Here is a 20,491-nt window from a genome sequence, read left to right as displayed (position 1 = left end):
CTGACCACCACCAGTAGGCAAAGGGTGAAGTGTCTTGCCCAAGGACACAACGACCCAGACTGTCTGAGCCGGGGCTCAAACCGGCAACCTTCCGATTACAAGACGACCTGCCAACTCTTGAGCCATGATCGCCCAATTATAAATTGTTCTAATGATGCTGTGTCTACACTCTTACTACACTAGCGAATATCCATTTTGATCGTGTGCTCACACAACATATTGAAAGAATAAAGTATATCACAAAGCAGTGTCCATCACAAACACAAATCATTTCAAAGGACATATCTGCATATTCTGTGATTCCACATGCAATACATGATGTCTGAACCATCTCTGAATAAAATGTAAGGTTCATATAATATAGATTAGGTTTAATATAAATCTTTGACTTTAATGGCTGCACAGAGCATTGTCCAAACGGAGCGCTGCATACTCTCCTATTCACACTCTGCTACTCCCTGCCAGTGGCACAGGACTGGCCCTGGGGCTGAGAGGAGAATGAGTAGGAGGAGAAGAGTTGTGTGAGTGGAAGCCACCCAGCCTGTAGGGCTGCCTGTCTATTTGCCTGCGCCTCCAACTTTAATGAAGAAAAAAGGAACCACTCCTCCAAAGGGTGATCTAAGTGCTCAAGTGCACACTCTGCACATTCCCTAATTAAGAAGTCTAGTGGGATGCACCTTGAAAGCTGGGCACATATGCAGAGCTTGAATGTATAGAGATAGAAAGAGCTTTGGGAAGCTGAGTAATGTGCTATGAACACAAGCAGGTTGCAAAGCAGAAAATGAAGCCACTAAGGAAATGTGAAGGTGCTTTTGTTGTGAGCTTAAATGAGGTGAGGGTCAGCTCACCTCATTTAGATATATAGTCTGAGGAGCTTGCAAGTGAAAGCGTGTTGTGTTTGCTGTATCAACTTTCTGTAGCAACTTTGCGGCAGTCAGCTAAACAAGGAAATCAATAAAAACTCATGTACCTGTGTGTCCCAGCGTGCACCCTCCATGTGCAACCCGTGTATGTAGGCCCCTTCACGAGGTGGAGAGCTGAGGTCCTCGCGATTCTTCTTTGTGACATCACACTGCAGACACATACTGTCCAGGGGCCACTCGTTTCTGCCGCATAACCACAAATTTCCTGTTAACAAGCCATGTGGTTTCCATCATTTTCTTATATCTTAATGCTGAGTAACCCTACCTTCTCGCCATAGCCTGCATGATGGCTGTGAGAAAGGACTGAGGGTTAAAGAAGCCAGCCAGCCACACTGCAGAAGGTAAGATGAAATCAGCTGACCAAGCTTCCAGCTCCCTGATCCTGGCCAGCAGGTCAGTGAACCACAGGGCCAGGCCAGACATGGAGGGATATGCCCGTTTGGTCCAACTCTCTGGCACCATGTCCAGGAAGATAGCATTCTGAAGGTTTTCCATGTCACTGGTCATGGTCAGCTCTCCCTGATGAGCGAGGGTTAAAAGAGAGAGAACAGATGAGATAAAAAATATACTGCTACACGTTAAAGAAGTAATAAAAAAAATCTTGTTTCTTATTTCTCCTTTCATTAATTTCTGCAACACACTGACAGTAGAGCACCTGGTGTTTTAGCTACAATCCCACTGCTACAACATTGACATCTTCCAACAAACAACCTGCATGATGATCTGCTGGATAATCTGCTTGATTTGGGCTTTAGGCAGTGTCCTCTGGATTGCACCTTACCACCAGCGGAGAGGGAAGGAGCAAGGCTAAACGAAATACTAGCCACTCTTTATATCCTGTTTATCCTATTAATTCTCCAACAATTTCTTGCCAAGAGCTTGAGGCATCATTGCTTTTGCAGCGTTTTCAGTAAATATCTTTCTATGAGCATAGCAAAACTATTTCTTCCTGTTGTGCATGGCTGAGGACAGTCAGGAAAGAGGTACAAAGTGGTGTTACTAGACAAAAAGGACTGTGGATAGCTGGATAGCTAAGGCCTCCGTCACACAGACCTAGAGAATGGTTGACAGTGGTGTATTTCCTGACCAGCTGGTGTGTGGATACTAGAGGCTGTTGCTGGGTGAGGTTGGCCTCAAAGACAGTGGTATACGAAAAACCTCCCTGTGATTGCTGTGGTAGCTAGGAGACTGCTGTGGTTGCCTGTAGATTGCGTGGAAGATGCTGCCTTGCCTGCAAACACTTGCTAGCTAACACAGAGTATGCTAACTAACCACTCCGCCATAGTGAAAATTAAGAAAGTGTGATGCGAAGTTGTGCCTTTTTTTTTTTTTTTCCCGCCTGTCACGTTTGGTTCTTTTACCATCAGAATTATTGTCTAAAGGCCAAGAAAGATGCCCAACGGATTTACTTTACCAAATGGACCATCCCGGCCTTGCCGTATTGGTCCATTTGATTGATCTTTGTTTTTATTGTTTATTTTATTTTATTTTCACTTGCTACACACGGGACAGACATGACTGGGGGAAAGAAAAGGGAGAAAGAAAGAGAGGTAGGGAAAGAAAAACAGCGGGGAAGAGGAATGGTGATAAAGGGCAAAAAACAAAAACAAAAAACAAACAGACAAAAAATACATATATCAATCACCTGGATCACCTGTTGAGAAAGAAAAAAGAGAAAACAAGCAAAAAAAAGAGAGTAATATAATAAACAACAACATCATGATAATCTATGTGAATATAAAAGTAAATACTAAATATTGAATATTACTGTGCAGCACATAAGATCGACAGCGCATAGTGTGCTTTGAGGTAGGAGCCAAAAAGGGTGTAGTTTGTGTGTGTGAGCACCCGTGTGTACACCTGTGAGCATGAGCGTGCTTGTATTCAAAAGGTTCCTTCATGTAAAGATCTGCTAGAGGGTGTGGGGGGCCATAGCCCCATCCCCCAGGGCATGAAGCAGGTATGGAGGAGATCCAGGCTCCAGACATCCAGAGACCCCTCAGAGCACAAGAGACCAAGGAAGACCAACGACTTGCAGTTACATGGTGGGTGCAAACTGAGGTCTAGGCCTGACTTCATAAATCTACCACTATAATAAATTAAAGAACACTTCTATGTTGGCATTACAATAACAATAGGTTATCCCACATGCAGAATTCTGAGACTTATATGTGTGGAAGCCAACAGAAAAGGAAAATAACATTTGATTGTGTTCATAAGCTACAACATTTTCTTCTGTTTTGGATACTCCCTTGGTATTCCTTTGAAGTTCAGTAATTTCAAGACATTTTGCTTTAAAACAAACATGAATATGATGCAACAGAAAAGTATGGATTTACTTGTTAGAATGTGAGGATTCCATTAAAATGTTAGATATTGCAATATGAACTGCTGGTGTGACCCGACCAGTGTTTGATAGACAGGTCATGAAACATGAAACTGCAACATCTACACAGGTATCGGCAAGTCATGTGTTCTGTCCCTTTGCCATAGAAAATAGATAAATCTAATTTATCCAATTTCTAACTTCATTTTTGAAAACATTATGTTGATATAGTGCGGATTTGTTGCAGTATAATCACCAGAGCCTTGCTAGGCTGGTGATGTCACCATAAATGCTAATATTAGTTCTATTGCCATTGTTTGCTGTACTTTATTGAACAGGCTGCTTGTGGATATGAAAAATCTGTTGTATAATTTGGCTTTCATGCTCTTCTTGATCATCTGGAAATACCCATTTTAATTAGGGCGAGTGCTCTCAGTGCTGACAAATGCTGTGTCTGTTGTGCAAAAAACTTCTTGCTGGTTTTTGAATGCTATTTACAGGAAGGGAAAAGAGTGACACATCTCTTCCTGTTTGTCTAGCTAAACACTGGAGGTGAGACCTTCCAGCTACTTAAGGTGTTGAATGGTAACAAGCCCTTTAGAAATCAGTAAACATGGGAATAAGCAAGCCATGCCAGATAAGGAAACATGCTGTAAGATAGCCAAGAGAAGATGGCACTGATGAGTAATGAGACAGCATGTGAGTGAAAACAGTAGTGTCCTTCACCTGCTGATAGTGTAGCTGATGTATCGCTGATGTATAGATACCCATTTGTGACATAAGAATTCTTTATGAGGGTGATAAGGTTCTGTGGGTTTATCTAGATAAGTGACTTTATCATTAACCACTCCTCAAAATAATCCATCAGTTCAGCCATTTCATACTCAACCTCATAGCACTATGAAGCTCCAACACCTCAACCAGGATAACATTCTGATAGTTCCTATTTATTGAACTATAGAGGCAAAATATGATTCCATTTGCTGGTACAACAGTGTACATGGCTTTTAAATCACTGAGCCGATTTATTGGGGCTTGTAGGGCGGGGAGATCGAAGCCTCATAACTCCTGACAAATGCATTGACATATTTTTCCCCCTTTCTTTCTCTTTTAATTTGTTGTTAACACATGACTCAGTCAGGCTTGACACAGAGAATGCCGACATCTCATTCCTTTCTGCTACTCTGTAAGCCAGATCTCTGAGTCACTCTTACAACCGTGCTTCTGACAAACAACAAAGGAAAAGATTTAGTTATGCAGGAATACTAATGAAGCAGCCTGTTGATGTCAACAGTAGAGAAGCCTATGTAAAGTGAATCATAGGTGTTGAAAATAACTGGAGCTTTTTATGGTGGGGATTCAAGTCACAGTTCACTGTTTTGCATTGCAGGTTTTTAGCCATTAGTGCCAGTCCTACTGAGCAAGTGCTTTTTGATTTAATTGAGTCCAGGAAGTCTCTAGAATATATATATATACATATATACATATACATATATACACACACACACATATATATATATATATATATATATAAATATATATATATATATATATATATGTATATATATGCATATATGTATATATATATATATATATATATATACACATATATATATATATATATATATATATATATATATGAATATAAATTTCCCCTCTCGCCCCTGCAGGCACTCTTCTACCAGAGGTTGAGGGTCCTGTGCAGTATCTTGGCTGTTCCTAGGACTGCACTCTTCTGGACAGAGATCTCGAATGTTCTCCATATTTCTTATGGTCGCTCAACTCCTAGCCAAACATCTCACTGATCACTACTGCCGTGGTGTAGATCAGCTGATTTGTCTTGGTAATGGTTGCAGTAGGTATTGTCTGTAGTACTGCATTCACATAATCTACATAATTTACTTAGGTATTATTAAAGTATTCTGAGTCGGATTCTGATTGAAAGTAGGCCTTCAGAGGGTACTTGTAATCTTGGTAACCAGCTACAGAAGGTCCAGGTTTCAAGCTTCGCCATGATCAGTCAGTTCCTCTTGCACTCAACGATCCTTCTTCCATTGCACTTGGGGCTTGGTATCCAATCTTGGGTGGGGGTGATGATATCTCCCCCCCTGACTTGTCGTTCTGGCTCCCACTTGCTGTGGCATTTGTGTTATATAGATTTAAATGGCTAAATTCAATGCATGGTTTGAGCTCTGGAACCAGTCTCTTGGAGAGGGGATGGACTCTTTTCCATTCTGGAGTTGCCCTTGGTGGAAGGAGGTGGGGAGGCCTGGATATCCTACTTATCACCATTGGAGTTTTTATAACAGGACAAGACGGTTGCTTCCCCGCACCTTCGGCTTGGAAAATTGGTCCTGACTGTCGTTCAAAGGTTGCTCCATTTGGAGATATCTCTATTAGGATGACCATCAGGTAGTGGCCTCCAGCTTGCACTGGAGTGGTTTGCAAGTCTGAAGCAGTGGGAATGAGAACTAGAACCTTAGACTAGACTGGTCGATCAACGTCCCTATCCTCACGTATGGATATGAGCTTTGGGTAGTGACTGAAATAGTGTGACCAGTCGCTATCTCCTACCAGCAGGAGGCCCAGGAGTAGACCCATGTCAAATAGGTCTCTCTGCTGGCCTGGGAACACCTCAGTGAGGGACTTCTGGGCTTCCCTGCTTAGGTTGCTCATGAGACCCAGCACAGGATAGGTGAAAGAAGATGGATGAGTGGATGAATCGATGGATGGATCTTATTTGACTTGGTAGCTACTGAATACTGTATCATAATAAAACTCAGGCTTTGTCCACAGGACATGTACAATGTAAATGTTTTTGCAAGGCAAAACACTTCCATCTCCAGTCTCATAACAGTGCACAGCCTCCCATTAACTCTTCAAAGCCACTACTCACCTTAAGTCCAAGGCTTAGCTCGTGAAGAGAGCATCTGATCTCCTGGGTGAGAATGTTCATACGCTCACACTCCTGCAGCGCCACGACCTGATAGGGAGTCCTCTCCTCTGCTTTCCCTAGAAGCTCAGCCATGTTGAACTCCTCTGGGAGTTTCTCCAGTATCTCTTCCAGCACTGCATGCACCTGATAACGTGGATAGGAATGTAGAAAAAAGTGAGAGGAGTGTTTCCCAGTAAAATAGCCCATTATGCTTGTCAATATTAAAGCTAAGTAGGACAAGAAACACCAATGGTAAGACAATACTCTCCTAAGTAAACATCTGAAAAGAGATGGGTTTATCTGAGTCACATAAACTCAGTCCTGTCAATGCTGACAGTCTGAGAAACTGTTTGAAATTGTTCCATAAATATTCATGAAGACATATTTTTGCAACACCAGCTTTTTGTTTTCAATAACAGTATTATTCCTTCAGAAAATCAATGCTCACATCGTATTTTTGTGGACAAGGGGTGAAAGCTAATGTCTGTGTCCAAACTTTCCCAAGACAACCAGCAAGAGAGATCAATCAAAGGATTAGGTACCAAACTAAGGATATCAGGTCATCGTATCTATGGATTTTTTGTTGCTGATGATTCTGAATATCTGATTTGACTTTGGCAGCTACTGAACACCCAGAATACATAGTGGGCCTTTTCAGTAAGCCAGAAAGATTCCAAATCATAATATATTAAATGACCAATGGAAACATGGAAACACACACACACACACACACACACACACACACACACACACACACACACACACACACACACACACACACGGCAAATGTAAAGTCACAAATCAACCTTACATATATGTTTTTAGACATTTTAAGGTCAACTAATCATTGACTTTAAAATACAGATGAGAGCAAACATAAGTAAATCAATCCCAGTTAAAAGCATGCGCATATGAATTAAACATGAATGAAACATGCTGAGCAAACTTCCCTAATGGTCAGCGGTGAAATCAAATTAATGTTCTCTGTTAGAAAGGGGTTGTTGCAATTATCAAATTGTAATCATAAAGTGGTGGAAATAATTATTTGATCCCCTGCAGAATTCATAAGTTTGCTCACTTACAAAGAAAAGAACAGTCTCTAATTTTTACCATAGTTTTACTTTAAAGGAGAGAGACAGGATATCAACAAAAATCCAGAAAAACACATTACATGAAAGTCTTACCCAACCAGAATTCTGACTCCCACAGATGACTGACTGTGTTCCCATGTGACACGCAGATTACAGTCAATTAATCAGTCAATTATAGATACATCTGATCTCAACCCATTATGAGTAAAAAGCACACCAATTCCTCCACCAACATGGACCAAAGAGCTGTCTAAAGATGTCAGGGACAAGACTGTAGACCTGCAAATGTCCATTAATCATCCTTGATCGGGAGCTCTATGCAAGATCTGGAGCTGGAATGTGGATGAGCCCAAAACTACACAGGAGGAGCTTGTTCATAATCTGGAGGCAGTTGAGACCACAGTCACTAAGAAAACAACTGGAGAAGCACTATGCTGTAATGGATCAAATCCTGAAAACCACAAAAGTGATCACACATTCACGATCATCATGAGCATGCTTTTCTTTGGTTTGTTTTGCCACACCGACTTTGTCCCCTATGGTGATACTAACAATCCAGAGATGTACATGTAATGTATCTAACTGTAATATATTTTTTCATAAGCCCATTCACAGGACTACATACTAGATACACAATACAGTTACTGTGATGAACTTTCCAGTTTTGTCTTTCTGTCCAATGTCATTAACTACTCCCATTTTTAACATTGTCAACACACAGTTTAGTCGACTGAATAATGGACAATACACATGTGAATGGGGCTTTGTTAATCAATTTCACAACAACTGCCAGCAGTCAATTGTTTGGTTGGGGAATACCTGTTTTTCCTTTGCAATCCATGGTTGTCAGATGGTTGCTGACAAGTCTCTGGGCTGTGTGGCTTATTTAGCTATAGTTTAGTTTATAAATAGCTTCCATAACTACGTACTTTACAGGGCACTTTTATTTAAAGCAATTAATTTAAGCTTTTACTTTTTAATGGCTCAGTCATATTAGAGCAAAAATAGGATGAGAGTCTCTTTGTGAATAGGAAAAATTTATGCATATCAGATTAATAAATTGAACTTTTTGCATTGTGCATCTGACCACAAGTAGTTGAGTCAACCAACTAAGGCCTTTTCATGCTTAACCTTGGGGTAGTCACTTTTAAGTTATCTTTAAACAATCTTCAAATAGTCCATCTTGGACTAACTGTAATCATTCTCAGACAGATTGGTCAAGGTCTACAAATAATTGGCATTTATTTTCCAAAACTTCGCAATTAAGTCAGTCTGAACCGATGAGCTGAACCTGTCTGTGACATGCCTTTTTGCAGTAGGGGACTTGAGTAAGCCGGTTACCAACTCATCTTCTCATTATATTCCTATATAAAAGCTGGAATGCCATTTTTAAGCACCAACTATGTCACTATCTGCGAATGAATTTCTGATTCTAATCTTCTGGGATTCTAAATGTAAGCAGTTAATGTGAATTCCTTTTTAATGTGAATTTCCGTGTATGTAAAAAGCAACACATTTGCAATAGCTGGATTTGTACTTTTTGCCTATTTATTACAGTAACTGCTGTGTTATCATAAACAGATAACATCTAATGAGACTGATTCTGTTTTATTGTCATTTAATTGCTGTTGTGAGTCACCAAAATCACTTTGAAGATAGCAGCTGACCGTGAGTGGTCAAGGATCTGTCCCCCGTCTTCAAAGCAACCATATCAAAGGCAACAAAATCACAAGTTCATTGCACACAGTTGCAACAACTTTGGTCACGCTGCAGTCTCCAACCACTGTTTCACTAGTGCGACTGTAGCAATCAAATACAGTAAAACAAGCCCAAATAATCTATATATATATACACATATTATATATATATATATATATATACTTTTTTTTTTTTACTGTATTTTATTTATTTGTCTAGTGGAGTATTTTGACTGTACTGAGTTATTTTGCCTTGTTTTCTCATCATATTTTTTATCATTTGTCTTTACTGTTTCCCAATTTCTGCCATATCTTATCTTACTTGGATGAATATACCAACATACATACTTGTATAGTGTTTTTTCTACTCCAACTTAAAGCAATTTTTACAACAACTTTCATTCGTCCAATAACACAAACATTCATATAAACTCATTTTCTAAAAGTCTTCTCTAACACACACACAAACACATGCGCGCGCGCACACACACACACACACACACACACACACACACACACACACGCACACACACACACACACTCTACTCCTGAACCACAGCCACTCTCAGTTATATAAAAACAAATTATTCATTCTTTCTTAAAGAAGGAGAAAAAAATTAGGGTAACTTTTACTGCATCTTTTTTTAACAAAGCTAACACTTCCAGTTTATGATATAAGAAAAGTGACACTTGCTCCATAGAGGGAGTGCAGAAAGCTGCACTCTCTGACAGAATATTTGTTTTAGCTTTTACGCTCATATAAACTTTATTTCACAGCAGTACTGAACCAAAAAATGCACCACAAAATGCCATCCTTGTAAAACTCACCCTAGGTGTTTTCAAAGCCCCAAACAGTTGGTCACAATTTATTTTCAATTGGCCATGCAGGAGCCACAGAAAATGTCACCCGTTGTCATCACACATTTAAGTTTTGGGGATCTCGCTTAGAGTTTCGTGTGAGACTTACTAAGGCCCTGGTTCATATATCTGCCTGGGATATCTACCGTACACAAGGGCTTTTCAAGACAGAAAATCACATCAAAATCAAAATCTGAGTGTAAATGCTACCATTCCCATATACCCATGAATATAACTGACCTGCTAGTAGCGTCGTCATAACAAATATACACTATGCAGAAAAACACTGCTTAAACCTAATTCACATTTTACTGAAGATGGTAATGGTACCAAATATGTCAGGCCAGTTTTTGAGGGAGAATGTGTGTCAAATAATAAAACTGGAGATATGGTGCAGGCACAAAACACATGGAATATTAAAATGAAATAATTTTCGTAGGCACCACACAGGAAGGGGAAATCAGTTTTTGATTCTCTGCTGAATTTCTAAATTTGCTCACTTACAAAGAAATGAACAGTCTCTAATTTTTAACATACTTCAAATGGAGAGACACAAAATCAGCCAACAAACAGAAAAATAAGTATTTGATCTCCAAACAAAACATAACTTAGTACTTGATTGAGAAAACATTGTTGCCAAGCACAGCGGCAAGAGGTTTCCTGCAGTTGTTCACTGGGTTTGCACACATCTCATGAAGTATTTTGGCCCACTCTTTACAGAAACTCTAGATTCTTTAGGTTTCTTGGGTGCTGCTTGGAAACTCAAAGCTTCAGCTCCCTCCAGAGAATTTCTACATAACTGAGGTCTGGAGACCGACTAGGCCACTCCTTGACCTTGATATACTTTTTCTGCAGTCACTTCTTTGTTGCCTGAGCAATATGTTTTGGGTCATTTTCATCCTGGAAGACCCATGTGTAGCATATGTGTTAAATGCTTTTGAATTTCCCCAAAACACCCTTTTTTTTAAATTAAATACTTCATTTAATCTCCTGTCTATGTGTTTTGAGCCCGTGTGTGTTTGTGTGCTTGTGCGCTGTGTGATGACGTAGGCGCGTGCATGTGTACCCCAGTCACAGCTCCTTTCAGCATGGCGGGAGATTGCAGATGTTACAGCAATTTGCAGTAAAGAGCCCAGAGATCCAGTGCTGTCTCCTGCCTCTTATTCATTCGCCAGACCACAACACATCAATAGGCATAACACACACAAATGGGTTACACATGCACAAAGCATATTCAGTATTTTGGCTCAGCAAAGAAGGTTCTCATCCAAGATTTTACAGTACATTGCCCGATCCATTAAGGCAGCGGTCCCCAACCTTCTTTGCACCACTAACTGGTTTAATATCAGACAATATTTTCACGGACTGGCCTTTAAAATGTCGCAGATAAATACAACAAAATAAAATGACAAGACAAGACAAAAACTGTGGTATTTTGTAAATATAATAATAAACGCAAATTCACTGTGCAATTGTGCAACTTTATTAGCAGCGTCCTCATGAAATGCGCCAACAACATTGAGAGTGACATCCTCCTCTCCGTCCCTTAATGCTCTCTGGTTGCTATGGTAACGTGTAAATATTTCTTTCAAAATAAAACACAAAACTACAAAGACCAAGAGAAACCGAGTTAACGATAAAACCCCTGAAAACTATAAATTTCACACTCGAGCGGCACCAAACAACTCACGGACTGGTACCGGTCCATGGCCCAGGGGTTGGGAATCGCTGCATTATGACATAGTGTGTTACCAATTGTGTTCTTGGTGACTGTGCTCCAAAGTGCCCTCAGATCATTAACAAGCTTCTCCCATGTAGTTTTGGGCTCATCCACCACCATTCCAACGATCATCCTCACCTCATGAGGATCTGTTAATATTTAGCTGAATATATGTATATGATGTTTATATGGTATGGACACTTTCTGACAGACAACAGAGCCCTGTAGTTTGAAGCAGCATTTGAGCAAAACTTGAGGGCTAACTCTGTCGTTTAAAGCTTTCAATATTAAAATATTGTACAGTCTTTTCCTCTTACACACAGTCACACTCTGCTGTTTTGTCTGCAGCAATTGAGTTGCTTTCAGCATGTGTGTAACTTCTTTATCTTTTCACAGCATAGGTTTTATCATTATTTCTTACATCATTCCCTTGCCAGTGCACCTGCCCATTTTTCTGACTGATCAAATACCCACAATACCACCCGTTTCATGTAAATGTACTCACAGATAGACTCATGGTTGGCCTATCCGGCTGAACACCATCTTCTTGTGCCCGCTTAGCCTGATGTCAGTGTAATATGATGTAATTGAAGAAAAATAATGGATATCTTGGGTATGTTTGGTATATTGAACTTGCTAGTACAGGGCCCTAGAGTTAATTAATATGTGTATTCCTTCCTCCCTGCCCTGATCACAAAGGTCATCACAGAACAGATCCAGGCTGATTCCTAATTTTAAAATCAAAAGTAATACCAGGTGAAAATGAATCTGTCAGTTCAGACTAAGAACATAAATTTTTGGCAGAAGATCAGGAGAAATGACAAAAGTAAAGAAAATCTTTGGAGGAAGTTAAAGCAAGTCAAACCAAGCAATGAGTATAGTAAGAAACTCCTGAAAATGCGAGAGCATTAATCAGCAAGTAGGAAAAAACATGCTGAAATCAGATCAAATCTTCTCAAATCTTTCTGCAAGTCCTTGTGTAGTGTCAATTAAAGAGATTTTATACAGCCTAAAGTACTTCCCCATCAGAGCTCAATTTATTAGTCCATTATTCAACTAGTTAATCATCACAAAATTAATTTGCAACTATTTCATATCTTACTGCAAGAAAAATGGTGCTGGTTAGTTTATCAGATATGATTATCAGTTGCCAAAGAATCAGAATACATCAGCTTTGGGAAAGTAGAGGGGGGATGTTACATTTTCAAGACAAATACATTGGTCTGGTTTTTCTTGGGAGTTGCCAGCTCCTATAGTTCAAATGAAATAAAATCTTACTGCTACTGCAAATAATATTTTATTACTATGAGATTTCTGGATTTTCAGAGTATCTGGTCAGGTCTCAAGAGATGATAAACAGCGGAGCCTCTTTTCTGTGAGGGGATGAGCTTATGCTGTGGGTGACCTCAGGACCCCTGTTTGGTGGTTTCATTTCTATTTACATCTGTAGATTCCTAAAGATTAGGAATGCTCAACACAAAAGAGGATCACACATATTATCTGGAAGAAAGGATGAGCTGGTGAATAAGAGAAATACTCTCAATGAGAAAACACCTTTCAGACGGCATGACAATACCTGCTCTGACACATATGCTCATCTCCTTTTTTTATGATTTTGCAAGTTTGTAGGAAATCACAAAGCTCATCTTGACAGCCTGTCCTAATGTTTTTTTTTTAAATGTTTTCAAAATGAACAAATATTTTTATTAATGGGATCATTCTTTTTACATACAATAAATATAAAATATCGTAAACTTAGATCTACATTTCCTGAAATATTGTTTCTGCATGTGGAAAACCTGGTTTCCCCATTTCTTATTATGTTATATTATATAATAGTGGTCACATGGGCAGAAACATCTAAGGACGGTACAAGACACGAGGCATATTATTTGTTAGGAAAATCCACTAAAATGCTAAAATGCTATACAAACACAACACAGCCTTTAACAATAATACCAAATGGACGAGTTATTAATAAAAAAAAAAAACAACTCACAAATAAACCACCATACAGTTGATACAGGTTTAGGTTGTCTATACAATCAAAGCCTATTTTTTGCACCAGGTTGTAAAACTCTGGGACTGACTCACTTTCAGAGCCTTAGACTCAAGTAACCATTAAAGTATCTGAAATTTGTCACTTTATGTTTAGCTTCATTTTTCAGCACCAGAGCTGTTTTTCGCTCGGTTCTGACAAAACACAACATCTCACCAATTTCTTTTTACCCTATGACATCTTCACACTGTTGCCTGACAGCAAGAAAGTCCTGGGTTTGAATGCTGAGGCAATTCTGTGTGGAGTTTGCATGTTCTCCCCGTGCCTCTGTGGGTTCTGTCCAGGTGCTCTGGCTTCCTCCCACAGTCCAAAGACACGCAGTTAGTGAGTTTGGGTTTGTTGGGGATTTTAAATGGACCATAGGTGTGAAAGGTTGTCTGTGCCTCTGTGTTAGCCCTTTGACAGAATGCCAGCCTGTTAAGAGTGCACCCTGCCTCTTACCCTATGGCAGCTGGGATAGGTTCCAGCCCTCCCATGACCCTGAATTGGATAAGTGGATGGATGGATCCTGACATGAGGTCAGTAACTATTAGATAAATCCACTCTTTATGATCTGTATGCTAGTGGTCATTTTAAAAAAATAATTTTAATCATTTGATAGATATTGAGCCTCAAAGAAAGCTATGTCCTGACAGAGCCCTAATCATGTTTGCGGTGTCACTACCTCTGTTCCAAAGTGCTTTCTAGATTTCTGGCTCCAGCTGGATAAAGATGGGATCAACTGTAGAGGGGTTCTCAAGATTTCAGTTCAGCCCAGTTAAAACCAATGGGTGACAATCTTTGTATACAATCTATGTACTACACAAATGGATTCTTAGACACGCTGTAATTAGAGCTCACTAGTGACAGTCCTTGACTTTTATTTATTAGCTTAATTTGCTGATGGTTCAATAGGACTGCGATGCGTCAAGCTGACAGTGGATTTTCAGAGCACTATCTTATGGTTCCCAATGCAACCTAATCACTAATAACTACATTTAAATACAAAGGTACTTTGCAAATGGACTCAGTCTATCTCACTAAACTGTAAAAAACAAATTAAGCATTTACCTTCTCTTCACGCGTCGTCCCGCTTCCCTCACCGACTCCTCTGTCCCTCGGCTGCATTTCCAGGACAGTGCGGAAAAGTGTCTCTGAGGTTTGTGTAAGGAAGCCAATCTCAGCATTGGGATGAAGGCCATACAAATAAGGGGACTCAGGAGGAAGGTTGTCATCGATGTACTGGAGCAGGAAAAAGTCAGAACTTTATCAGAATCAGTCAGAAAGTATTGTTTTCTTTTAAGATTAAGTAACCCTAATTTACACTTAGATTCCTTTTCATTCTTTTGTATATAACAAAATGGAAATTTGCAACTCAATTGCTTCCTGTCTAGAAAGTACCATCACTTTTTTCTCCACTCTGGTGTTTCTTTTGAAGTACTGCTGACAAAGGACAAGAATGGAGCCATATAAATGGTGAGATATTTCTGGGGGAGATTCAAACACTCTGGATCAATTGACAGACTGTTAATGACCATAACAAGGGAAAGGAAATGTGACATTTTCCATCTGCTGGTCCATAATGAATATCAATATGCTTTTAAGTCAGTACAGATGAAAGTGAAAACTCAACTGAAAAGGGGGGCTTTTGTGGGGCACTTAAATAAAAAAAATGTTCTTCTAATCATGTCCTGATGAAAGTCTTGATGGAAAATATACTGGCCTTTAATACAGAAACACTTTGTAGTCAGCTGTTTTGAGATAGCCTCAGTACTTTTTGGCTAACTTTTACTCACCAAGTACACCTGTATGTTGTTGAAAGTGGAGGAGAACTGCTGACTCGCTGGCTTTTTCTTTGTGCTTGTTCCACCTTTCTCCTCTCTTAAATATACAGTAGGTTTGTTTTAGACAGTAGGAGATGGCCCAACAGACCTCCAAGAACACAAAGGTCTTTAAAGCCTTTGTTCTTTGGACAAATTTAAACAGCTAAAAACTCAGTTACCACCACCTAGTCAGGCTAACTGCAAAAAAACTCTCCACTCCCTGTGGGAGTCCCCTGTGCTCCCCTGTGCTCTTGTGAGTCACAGGGGACTCACAAGAGCAATGACAATTCGTGGTTCACATGCAGTAAATGTGAACTGCATAAATGCTGAAGGGAAATGTCACGCTGGTTTGTGCGGTCAAAGACTGAAGATAAATTCTAAAGCAACCTGAACATACTTGGCCTTGCTTGTGTAGTTTGTAGGATTTTACCCTATCAATAGAGTTTAGTGTTAAATGACAAGTAACAGACAGGAAACATGGTGAGGTCAAATGAGGGGAAGCAGTAACGTGATAATGCTTGGAGCTGTCACAATGCCTGTCTGAAGAGCTTTAAAAGCAGAGTCTGGTTTCATCATGTCCATGTCAACATTATTAACGGTGATCACACAGGGAATGGGCAAATGTACAATATACTGCAGGTTTATTAGAAGAGTCTTAAATGTGTAACTAAGATAGCACTGCAGTGACCCAGTAAAATAATTCCTGGGTTTAATCTGAGTCATATAAGTCATATAAAGAATTTGACTGAAGAATATTAACATCATTACAGTTTTCCAAAGCTTAACATTTTCTCTGTATGCGGATTAACACTATAACGTCATCAAATTGTTACACTTCTGATTTTTCAGAACAAGGTTGGATTGTTTGGATCCATGGAGTTAAACTTAGCGTTTGGATTGTAACTCCAAAAATAAAATAAAAGAATGGAATGTACAATATCTGTTACTTATGTTGCTTGTTAAGTTGTGTTTGTGTTATTCCACAGCATGGGCTGGGATACTTTGTAAAATAATACGTTTACATTATAAATCTTAAGAGCAGCCCACAAAGGACGCTATTAGAAGTGACCGGAGGCTATAGAACATCAACGATATTCAGTGAGTTTAAGCGACAACAATCAAAATAACTGCTTTTTCAATATTTCCTATAACACAAAGCCAAGCGCAAAATTAAAAAAGCAACAACACACAAATCTGTGGCCATGATCGCTCTTAGTTTTGTGGTTGTTATGATGGTGATTTTACATCAATTTTTAAACCTCAAATGTGTTTCTGAAGTTGAAAATATGCAAAACTGTTTGGTCTGCATACAATCTTGGATATCAGATCATTTTCAGCTTGGTCCTCCAGATCTTTGGAAACTGTTGCAAACACAGGAGTGCCTCTTATTATTGGATTTGCAGGACAGAGGTTTGGTTCCTGTTTTAATCATTGGAGAAACATCAGTAAACTCTGACTTATTGCATCAAAATCTGAGATTGAGATTGTTATTCATGGTTTTATTTCATCTTGCCTTGATTGCTGTAACTCAATTTTAACTTGTCACTATAAAACCTCCCTGGATGTCTGTGCAGATTCTCAGTCATCCAGGTCCTGGTAATCTAAAGAGCCACACCCTTTTTCACACGTCAGCTCATGTGATGAGGAACATGATCAATAGTGGGTCAACAACTCTCTTAACAGACAACTCCTGCTAGGGCTAAAATATCTGGGACTCTACACCATTAACTGATGACGCCTCTCAGATATAAGGTGAAATATATTCAAGAAACTTGTCAAGTCCAGTCGCTTTTCTTTCCAAGCTCCTTAGATTACCTCCCATGTCACACCTGCACTGATGTCACTGCACTGGCTCCCCATCAAATTCAAAATTCAATTTAAAGCTGTGGTTTTCACCTGCATGGCCTCTGTATGGTGAATCACCAATGAACTCTGACAGTCATATGTCACCAGCACGACTCTATGGTCTTCTGATCAGAGGCTCGTTATCCAAACTAAAAAGCAAAGGTGACAGAACCTTTGCAGGTGTAGCTCCCACATTGTGGAACTCTCTGGCCTCAATCTATGATCTGTGAGTTCAGTGGGCCTGTTTGAAAATAGATTGAAGAATTATCTTTTTAAACTGGCATATTTAATGTAGCATTTTACTTTATTTTAACTTTTTAAAATGTGTTTATTTCAGCTTCATTTTCTATCTGATGTCCTGATTTAACCTTTTTGGTCTTATGTCTGCATTTTGTTGGTTTTATTTGATGTGAGGCAGCTTGTGATTTGTGTCATGAAAGATGTTATGTGTTATGTTATCTGTTATAGTTCAGCCTATGAACAACTGTTTTATGGCCCATTTACAGTTTACGGTTTGTGTTTCTATCCTTCTGTGAAATTAATCACCATTTAGATAATTCAAGACCTTGTACAACCCAAGAAATAACATAACTACCATGTGATTTATACATAATATTACTGTGTTACCAAAAAATGGAAGGTGATTACACGTATCACGCCCAAGAATGTTCGTGGGCAGGTTTATTCAGTGTAGGTGTATTCAGTTCAATTTAATGCATTCACATAGCATCTCAAGGTTACCTTAAGATGCTTTTTATTATAAACATACATATTGTAAACATACTACAATAATAGAGAAAAAAAACAACAACAATTGGTTGACCCACTATGAGCAAGCAATTGTCGACAATGGGAAGGAAAAACTCCCTTTTAGGAAGAAACCTCTGGAAGAACCAGGTTCAGGGAGGGGCAGCCATCTGTCGTGAGTGGGTGCCCCTCCCTGAGCCTCCCTGAGTGGGTCCCCAAAAGACATAATGTGTATACAAACAAACTGTAATTCAATAAAGCTACCATTTCTCATTTCTTTGAATTTTACTCCTAAACTCTGTTTCTCTCCTACTGTTTTGTTGCAGCTCGTGAATTGAGGGACAAAAAAGGATATTTCTATTCTATTCTAGTATAAAAGTGCATTCTAATGAACAGACCTTAGTATTAGTGCTTCTGTCATCCCTTTGGTGTGCTATTGCCCCCACCACTTTCTTGTTTTTGCTTTTTTTTTTAAAGTTTGACCTTCGGGACTTTACTCACCTTTATTGTAATTATTTGTTCTAAAGGTAAAAAGTCAAACAGTTGCTATAAATGGTTTCCAGTATTATTGTGTTTCCAGTAGTCAGTGACCACCAGACTGTGCAGTCACCTTGAATTATTGGATTCAAATCCAATTCTCCCATGGCTTTAAAGAACCAAATAAACTGGCTCAGCATTAGTTGAATGCAGATTACCCAGTTGATCTTGGATCATTTAAGCAACACATGAACAACCTATCCTCTACTGAAGCCACAGAGGTTTGAGAAACAAGTGCTGGGACCGGACCGATGGTCAAATTAAGTCTACCATCATCAAAGGCATGCTTGAAGGACATTTATATTGTGTTCTTTTACAGGAGCTGCAATTACCGACAAAAACCCTACAAAATGCTATTTTCCCAAAGTCTAACAACACACAGCTGTAGCTGCTGTCATCAACTGTTCTTATTTTACTATTTTGTTGTTTGGAAACATGCTTTATACTGTAAGCTCAATGACCCAACTGGTTTTATTTATTCTGACTTGCATACATTTCAAGTTTGATGAATTTTCCTTCTTGGTTTGCTCACATTTAACTTTGCCAGTTAGACTTACTGGCAAACAGTTTCCACCCACAGAGCAGCTCCACCTCAGAGAAATATTTATGTAACTCAAACAACAATCTGTTATGTCCCAGGGACCCATATGGGAAGCATTTTATTGTTATTGATTTAGCATTGGATTGTACTACTCCACACTGTACATGGGGAATAATGATGGCGAAAACCTTTTAATTACAGTAATTCAGTTATGGCCACATTAATCCACCATTAATTTACTGGAGGCCACATAGACGCCCCTTGGGGACACATTGAAGAATACAATCTTAAAATTTTTCTTGCACTGTAAGTGGGAGATACTATGCTTTTACATGGCCGATTCCACTATGAGTTTCTGCTTTTAATTTTCTGTTGTGTCCTTTTTGTGGCTACATTATCTTTATTTAATGTTTCATGGCGGCCTAAATGAGTCCAGTCTTATCTGCCTCACCTGGTGGTAGCTGTTGTAGTCCATGTTTCCAGGCAAGGGGAAACCAGGTGCTAGGTACAGCTCCCCCTCCGTCATCTCGGGCTTAACAAACTCCTCCAGGTACGTGCGACACAGACGCCGGTCCCAGTCGTCTGTGATGTGACCACCATACATGATCTCACCGAATAGGTAGCGCAAATCATCGTACGGCACCTGGGGATTACAGAGCACGGGGATGTTGTTTTGCTGGAAAGTGGCCTTTGGTGTTTAGCTGAGGTCACCCGTGTTCGGATTTCCAATTAAGATAACAAACAGCAGGCTTTGTAAAGAAACATGTGTACCTTTGGATTTGCCTCCAGATAGTTGTAGAGGACGTTGACAGAAATGGTGAGGTCTCCGGTGTTAAAGGGGTATGATCTGTTCCAACCTTGAGGACCAAATTTCCTCCTCTCTGCCACCACCGCATGGAAGTAGCAAAGGGCAAACAAAATACTCTTAAACTCATTCTCCCTTGCGCACATTTCCAGCGTATCCTGAAACGCAAAAGAACAAAAAGCGGCATGTTCAAAGGGCATCTCGAACTGTTCGCACTGGAGTTATATCTGCATGTTACAGGTAAAAAGTTGTGGCAGGCAGCCCTGTGATCTGCAATATTTTGTCAGATCCCAGCAGTGCTTCATGGTAAAAGACAGACAATGAGAAGACTAGATGGCAATAAAGCCAACGATGAGATTCCCTTTTTTAATTGTCACAACTTGTCAAGCGCTTTCAGCCTTCAACTATCTCATGGGCTCATTATTCAAGACAGGCAAATAAAAAAGTGGACATAAATGGCACTGTAATCTCAGGGGGGAGAGATAGTTAAATAAGCTTGCCAATAACCCCTATGGAAATAGGAAGGCTAAATTCTCTTTATTCTAACATGTGTCACTGAGTGCTACGGTGAAGGCCTTTTCGCTTCCGCTACTGCAGTGCCCAGG

The 20,491-nt window shown here is 39.6% G+C and overlaps 1 protein-coding gene across 1 annotated transcript in view; it reads right to left on the bottom strand.

The window, feature by feature from the left end:
• The window catches only part of dnah9 (dynein, axonemal, heavy chain 9), a 160,965-nt gene that overhangs the window by 1,079 nt on the left and 139,395 nt on the right, over nt 1-20,491 (bottom strand). The window contains exons 72-77 of the mRNA XM_063482191.1: nt 19,853-20,044; nt 19,533-19,724; nt 14,660-14,830; nt 6,146-6,328; nt 1,189-1,442; nt 971-1,106 (exon numbers count right to left, since the gene is read on the bottom strand). Coding sequence (XP_063338261.1) covers nt 971-1,106; nt 1,189-1,442; nt 6,146-6,328; nt 14,660-14,830; nt 19,533-19,724; nt 19,853-20,044 — 1,128 coding nt within the window. The remainder of the gene's footprint in view (nt 1-970; nt 1,107-1,188; nt 1,443-6,145; nt 6,329-14,659; nt 14,831-19,532; nt 19,725-19,852; nt 20,045-20,491) is intronic.

The sequence above is a fragment of the Pelmatolapia mariae genome, linkage group LG8, assembly GCF_036321145.2.
Source record: "Pelmatolapia mariae isolate MD_Pm_ZW linkage group LG8, Pm_UMD_F_2, whole genome shotgun sequence".
Lineage (NCBI taxonomy): Eukaryota > Metazoa > Chordata > Actinopteri > Cichliformes > Cichlidae > Pelmatolapia > Pelmatolapia mariae.
Note: the sequence above shows the minus strand (reverse complement) of the source record. Positions and strands in the feature narration are given on the sequence as shown.